Source organism: Pseudorca crassidens, chromosome 20, assembly GCF_039906515.1.
Source record: "Pseudorca crassidens isolate mPseCra1 chromosome 20, mPseCra1.hap1, whole genome shotgun sequence".
NCBI classification, from domain to species: domain Eukaryota; kingdom Metazoa; phylum Chordata; class Mammalia; order Artiodactyla; family Delphinidae; genus Pseudorca; species Pseudorca crassidens.
The window spans coordinates 12,261,793-12,269,104 of NC_090315.1; the positions used below are offsets into that span (position 1 = coordinate 12,261,793).

Sequence of the window (7,312 nt, forward strand, 5' to 3'; positions counted from 1 at the left end):
CCCTCGATAGCATCCATCTGGAAGTTCCCATCTGCCTGGTGTCTGAGTGTCCACATGGGTTTGGCTGAATCCTCAGGGGACAGTGTATCCCTCCAGTTGTCTGCCTGTGTCTCTATCTCCTCCGATGTTTTAAAATTCATTCATTTCAAAGTCTAATAAAAAATGTATTAAACACCTTCTGTGGGCATGTCCTGTTCATCAAGTCTGCGTTTGTCTGTGTGTCTACATCTGCATCTGTCCACACCGGATGTGTCTGTCTTTTTGCATCCCATGTGTAACTGCCTCTCTGGGAGTCTCTATCTCCCTGTCAGTTTGTTTCTAAGTTCCTCGATTCACTCATTCCTACAACATCACAAACATCCCCTGAGGCCTCTGAGGAGTTCACAGCCTGATGCAGTGACAGACACTAGCCCAACCCAGGGTGACCAAGGCTGGGAGACGGAGGTATTTGAGGCTGAACGTGGGTGGATGATTGTAGGCGGGCGTGGCAGGTCAGAGAAGTCTTCAAGGAGGAGGTGATGTTTGTGTCTCTGGGTCTGGAGACGTGGGCCCATATAGATGGTATGTGTTGGGATAGAGGAAGAGAAGAGAAATCAAGAGGCCGTGAGTGCCAACCTCAGACTAGAACACAGTGTTGGGGAACAGGGTAGAAAGAGAGCCTGCAAAACGCGAATCCCCCCAAAGTTAAGGGTTACAGGCCCCTAGCTCCCTCCTCCCTCAGATCCAGGAGTCCAGGCCCCATCATGATTATCTAGGAGGAAACGAGCCCAAGCAAGGGAGGGCGGGGGTGGAGGAATGCCTGCCGGCCTGGGGCTTTGCTGGGAGAACCAGCCACGCAGAAATCAGAGCAGGAGCTGTCCTCGGTGTCTCCACTCAGGTCCACAACCCGGCAATGGGGGGCCCCAGAGCCACCCTGCTGTGCCTCTTTGGGGCTGTCCTCTGTCTCACAGGTATTCAGACTTTTGAGTCCAGTGGTAAGAGGGCAGTTGGGTGGGAGATAGCTGGACTCTCCTGGGTCTGAGGGAGCAGAGAGTGGGGGGCGGATTCCAGGGACTCAGGGAGGAGCGAACTAGGGGCCCTGATTCCTGGGTCTGAGGGAGAAGGGGCTGGGGGCCCGGACTCCTGCGTCTTGGTTGGGAGAGGCCTGGAGACTGTGTCCTCTCCAGTTCTCTTCCCCTCCTCTGTTCTTTCCATATCACTCATTTCCTCCAGCGTCTCTGTTCCACTACTCCAGCCTTTCTCATCCTCTTTGCCCATGTCCTCATTCAAAGGTACCTCTGGGGAGCCATGGGGGCTCTTTCCAGAACTGGCAGGAAACCTTGGCCTCATCCTCAGGCAACCCCTTCCCCTAGTTTGCGTAAGGACAGGGACATAGTCATATCAGGACTGAAGTGGCTACAAAGGCAGGGAATTTGAGAGGTGGGAAGGAGGTTATGCCTGCATATAACAACTTTGTGTGTGTGCGCACAGGCACGTGCACACGCTCGTCCACGGAAGAGAGTTCGATTTCTCTGTGTGTCCATGTGTCAGGGTGTCCTGTGGGTCTCTGTGCTTGTGTGTGTTTATCTGTACCAGGTTTTGATGTCTGGGTGTTTGAACAAATGCTTTTATGGGTCCGTTTATCTCTGAGCCTCACTTTCTTTTTAAAAGAGATGTGTGTATAATTTTGCATCTCTGTTTCTCTTTGTGTTTGTGCATCTCTATGACTGGTGGGCCTGTATTTCTCTCTGTGTATGTGTGTTTGGGTATTTTGATGTGTATCTGTCTCTCTGTGTATCTGTTGTGTGTCTCTATGTATCTTGCATCTGAATATGATTTTAAATTGTTTGTTTTTGTAGCCCTCTTTTTTGGCTATCTCTAACTTCGCCTGATTTCAGGGTCTCATTTTATTTGTATGTCTGTGATTCTTGGGTCTGTATTTGTCTCTCTCTGGGTATGACTTCCTGTGTTCCTGGGTCTGTGTGTTGTGATTATTTCCGTACCCACACAGTTTTCTGTCTGTGAGTGTGATTTTGCATGTGTGAGATCCTGTGCCTTGGTTTCCGGGGTTTCTATTGGAGGGTCTGGGTGGTACTCGTTTTGCTTGTAAATGTAGAACTCAGTGTGAATGCATTCAGGATACTCTGTGAATATTTGTGAGATCTGCATGAGCCTGTGTCAATTTTGTTATTTTGTGTTTACGTCAGTGTTTAAGTGTTCTGTGTGTGTGTGTACCTGTATTGCTAGGGGCTGGCTCTGTGTGCATTTGTAGCATGAGATTGTACATCCCAGTGCCTATACTGGAGTGTTTGTTTTCCATCAGTGACCTTTTAGTGCTACTGGATATCATGAGTATAGTTGGGAAAGGGATAGGCAGGACAGGAGTGAATCACTTCCTCCTTTATCAAAATCTTGGAGGGCTTCCTGGAAGAGGATGGAGATTCGGAAGAGCCTGGGGAAAAAAAACCTGGACTGGCAGGTGCAGATGCCATTGCTGTGCCGAGAGGTAGACACAGCCATGACCAGCCACAGCAGCAGCCCCTGCTTCTTTCAAGGCAACAAGGCCTGTCTCCCCTCAGAGCAGAAGAGCCTGGCCCATGTGGCTGTCATATGCAGGGTGGAGCCTGATTCCTTGCACAGGCTCATCCTTGGCCTGTTCCACTCACTCCACCCCTGCTCCTCTCCCCAGGGTCCCAAGCCCTGCAATGCTACAGCTTTCAACACTTCTACTTCGGGCCCTTTGACCTCAGTGGCAGGAAATTCCTCAATGTCTCCTGTCTCCTCGGATGCTCCGAGGCTGTCTTATCCCTGAACACTGGGGAGGGGCAGGAAACACACAAAAAAAGGGCGGGAGCGGGGGACAAGGACAAGGATGAAAGATTAGACGGGGTGGGGGGGATGGGGGTGGAGGAGCAGACAAGGGGTTGGGAAGGAACTGGGTAGAAGAGGGGAGGGAAGGTCAGGATAGAGATGCAGAAGTGGAGGTTGGAGAAGGGGTAGGACGAAGGAGGGGATGGGGGGGCAGGAGGTGGGAGGAGGAGACAGTGGGGGGCCAGGAAGAGGAGGTGGGAGAGGGGCAGAAAAGCGGAAGAGGGGAAGGAGAGAAAAGGAGGAGGAGGAAAGGGTTGGTGATGAGAGGAGAGGGGGAGGCGGTGTAGAGGGAAGCAGAGTATGACAGGGAGCGAGGGACTAAAGAGAAGGGCAGGGCTGGAGGGAGAAGCCAGGTTGAGTGAGAAGCGAGAAGACAGAGGAGCAAGAGACTTGAGACTAGAGGGAGAGAGGTGGAGAGGAGGGGGCGTGGGAGAGGAGGAGAAGGGCTGAGGGGGAGGCAGCGCGCCAGACCCCATCCCCTCGCTCCCAGGGTACCGCGCCTCAATGACCATGGTACAGAAGGGTTGCTGGACAGGCCCGGCTACGGGCCAGATGCAGTGGAATGACAAGGCGCTGCCGCCTAACTACTCGGTGGTGCGCGGCTGAGGGACCGACCTTTGCAACGCGAACTTCCAGACCCACGACTCCCTCGCCAACCTGGGCCGAGGTATGCGAGGGCCGGGGCTGGGTGTGGGGCGGGACTGTACGGGGCTGGGAGGGGCCCCGGCCCGCGCGCGCGCCCGGGGAGGGGTGTGGTCTCCGTTGGGCTCCTCCTCCCGGCGCGCTGGGATTCCAGCGCCCCAGTCGGGCCAGACGGGAGCCCTGGCGCAATGCACAACCCGCACGACCGTACCGAGGACCGTTACCTGAGTGTGCGTCCACGCTCTCTTGCCAGCGCCCAACCCGCCGACGCTCAGCGGCCCCAAGTGCTACTCCTGAGTGGGGATCCACCCGGAGGACTGCACCCCGGAGAAGTTCTGGCGCGTCCAGTGTCACCAGGACCAAAGCATCTGCTTCCAGGGCAATGGCAGCATGACCTTTGGTGAGAGGCTGGGAGGGTGAGAGGGCCTGGGCAAGGGGTGTGGAGGCAGGGCAGGGCTGACAGGGAGACACGGCCCTGGTCTAAAGAAGGAGGCATGGTCCTGGACTGAGGGAGGAGGCATGGCTCTGGTCTAAGGAGGGGACTGGAAGTAAGTCTGAGGACCCAGTCATGGCTGTGATCTCTGAGGTGGAGGTTCAGGTGCAGCTGCCTCCCTCGGTTCTGACCCTCCTCACTGCCCGCCTCCCAGGCAATTTCTCAGTCCCTGTGTACATCAGAACTTGCCACCGGCCCTCCTGCACCACCCAGGGCACCACCAGCCCGTGGACAAACATCGACCTCCAGGGCTCCTGCTGTGAGGGGCACCTCTGCAACAAGGACTCCATCAGCCTTCACCAGCGCCTTGGGCACCGTCCCTCCTGGGGCGCCCCCCACCGTCATAGTCCTTCTCCTCATGGCTACCCTGCTGGCTAGCACTCTGGGAGGACCCCTCGGGCTCTCCTCATAGCCCCTCCAGCCCCTTCCTGAGCAGGATGCTGGGGGCAGGGCACACGCGCCCTCTTCTCACTGCTTCAGTTCCTGGAATGTGGAAAATAAGAGCTGCACTCCCGTGTCTCTCTCTCTCTCTCTCTCTCTCTCTCTCTCTCTCCCCCTCCCTCCCGCTTCCCTACTAACGCCCAGCCCTTACCTGGTCAGCAGGCCTGGGAGAAATTGGGCAAGGTCCCTAGCATCCCAGGGTGGGGAGAAACAGCCACATCCCACCCCGCATGCAGAGCAAACCTGATCATAGATCCTGCTTGCTGAGCACCAACCAGGCCCAGGCTCACCACAACCCCATTTCCTGGTTGTGGGTTTCCTGGTCCTAGGCTCTCCCTCCAGAGCCTGGAGCCAGGCTGCATGGGTTCGAATTCCAGCTTCAGCATTTTGCCTGTGGGTGACCTTGGGCAAGTTACTTAATCTCACTGAGACTATGTTTCCTAACTTGTCAGGCAGAGGTGAAAATAAAACCTACAGTAATGACAAGGTCCTACTTCACAGTGGTTGTGGGCGGGATTTAATGAATTCCCTCTCTTTGTCATCTTGATCTGTGATCATCTGTTTGAATATTTAGTCATTTAAAAATACTCATTCAACACCTACTTATTGCTGTCTGCTAACTGCAGTGCACGAGAAATATCTGGTTTGGGTAAGAGGGAAAAGGCAGTGAAAAAGTAGAATGGGGGCTTCCCTGGTGGCGCAGTGGTTGAGAGTCTGCCTGCCGATGCAGGGGACACGGGTTCGTGCCCCGGTCCGGGAGGATCCCACATGCCGCGGAGCGGCTGGGCCCGTGAGCCATGGCCGCTGAGCCTGCGCGTCCCGAGCCTGTGCTCCGCAACGGGAGAGGTCACAACAGTGAGACGCCCGCGTAACGCAAAAAAAAAAAAAAAAGTAGAATGGATGCTATTGATAAAATTTTAATTTATGAAGGAACCTTCCTACACTGTTGGTGGGAATGTAAAATGGTGCAGCCACTATGGAGAACAAAAACTAAAAACAGAACTACCATATGGCCCAGCAATCCCACTCCTGGGCATATACCCAGAGAAAACCATAATTCAAAAAGATACATGCACCCCAATGTTCACTGCAGCACTATTTGCAGTAGCCAAGACATGGAATAGACCTAAATGTCCATCAACAGATGAATGAATAAAGAAGATGTGGTATATACATACAATGGAATACTACTCAGCCATAAAAAAAGAATGAAATAATGCCATTTGCAGCAACATGGGATGACCTAGAGATTATCATACTAAGTGAAGTAAGTCAAACAGAGAAAGACAAATATCATATAATATGGCTTATATGTGGAATCTAAAAAAAAATGATACAAATGAACTTATATACAAAACAGAAATAGACCCACAGACGTAGAAAACAAACTTATGATTACCAAAGGGGAAAGGTGGGGGAAGGGATAAATCCTAATTTAACATATACACACTACTATATATAAAATAGATAACCAACAAGGTCCTACTGTATAGCACAGGGAAGTATATTCAATATCTTGTAATAAACTATGATGGAAAAGAATGTGAAAAAGAATATATAAATATTATATATATATCCTATATATATATAATGATGTGTGTGTGTGTATATATATATATACACACATCATTTTGCCATACACCTGAAGCTAACGCAACATTGTAAATCAACCATACTTCAATTAAAAAAATTAATTAGGACTTCCCTGGTGGCGCAGTGGTTGAGAATCTGCCTGCTAATGCAGGGGACACGGGTTCGAGCCCTGGTCTGGGAGGATCCCACATGCCGCGGAGCAACTAGGCCCGTGAGCCACAACTACTGAGCCTGTGCGTCTGGAGCCTGTGCTCCGCAACGGGAGAGGCCGCGATAGTGAGAGGTCCACGCACCGCGGTGAAGAGTGGCCCTCGCTTGCCACACCTAGAGAAAGCCCTCGCGCAGAAACGAAGACCCAACACAGCCAAAAATAAATAAATACATTAATTAATTTCTTAAAAAGTCCCTTTAAAAAAAATTAATTTATGAACATCAGGACCACCACCGATAATCTTTATATAAAATAATAAAGGGAAAGAACAGGCAGAATTAAAAGATATGGATAGACAAATATATGAAAAGATAAAAATAAAGGGAGAAAGGAGGGAAGGAAGCAAAGAAGCAAGGAAAGGAAGAAGGAAAAAAAAGCAAAGAAGAAAATATGCATATCTAATACAGTTTGCATTTCTGTAACTGGTCACAAGGCCATAGTTGAAATGTTTAATTTCCTTCTTCCATTACTCATTCCAAGTGTCCTTTGCCCTCAGCTGGCTGGTGTTATTTATCAAGTTAGGCAACCGAAACCCTCATTCCTGAAAGGTCTAAATCCTTAGTGGTCCTGCATGTTTTTGAGGGGGTTACATATACTATGGGACATGAAATCTCTAAGGAGTGCTCCAGAGAATGCCTTGGGTTCCAGACACGGCCTTCCTTGGATCCACTCTGCAGGAGGAACCCAATTTCCCCTTAGTAATTGAGATCAGTCATCCCAGCAAATAATCTTCTTCTTTGCCCATTGGTTCAGTGGAGTGAGGAGCCCTAAAAGGCCAGGTGAACGTCTCACCTTCCCACTCAGTGGAAGCATTGCTGTGTCCTCTAGTGGAAGCAGGAAGCATTCTTTCCTTGGGAACCAAAACCTCCAAACCAGCAGAGCTCAAAGTCATGGGGATGGGAGGCAGAAGTTCTGCAAGGGGCTTCCGTGGTGGCGCAGTGGTTGAGAGTCCGCCTGCCGATGCAGGGGACGCGGGTTCGTGCCCCGGTCCGGGAAGATCCCACATGCCGCGGAGCGGCTGGGCCCGTGAGCCATGGCCGCTGAGCCTGCACGTCCGGAGCCTGTGCTCCGCAACGGGAGAG

At 51.7% G+C, this 7,312-nt stretch overlaps 1 protein-coding gene across 1 annotated transcript; it reads left to right on the top strand.

Annotated features, from left to right (window-relative positions):
* The first annotated feature begins 503 nt into the window (after nt 1–503).
* On the top strand, nt 504–5,028 carry LYPD5 (LY6/PLAUR domain containing 5). The gene is given in 6 exon segments (XM_067718202.1): nt 504–974; nt 2,669–2,794; nt 3,338–3,517; nt 3,746–3,892; nt 4,140–4,278; nt 4,280–5,028. Coding segments are annotated over 6 exon segments (792 nt in total). The 5' UTR covers nt 504–892; the 3' UTR covers nt 4,398–5,028.
* The last annotated feature ends 2,284 nt before the right edge of the window (nt 5,029–7,312 follow it).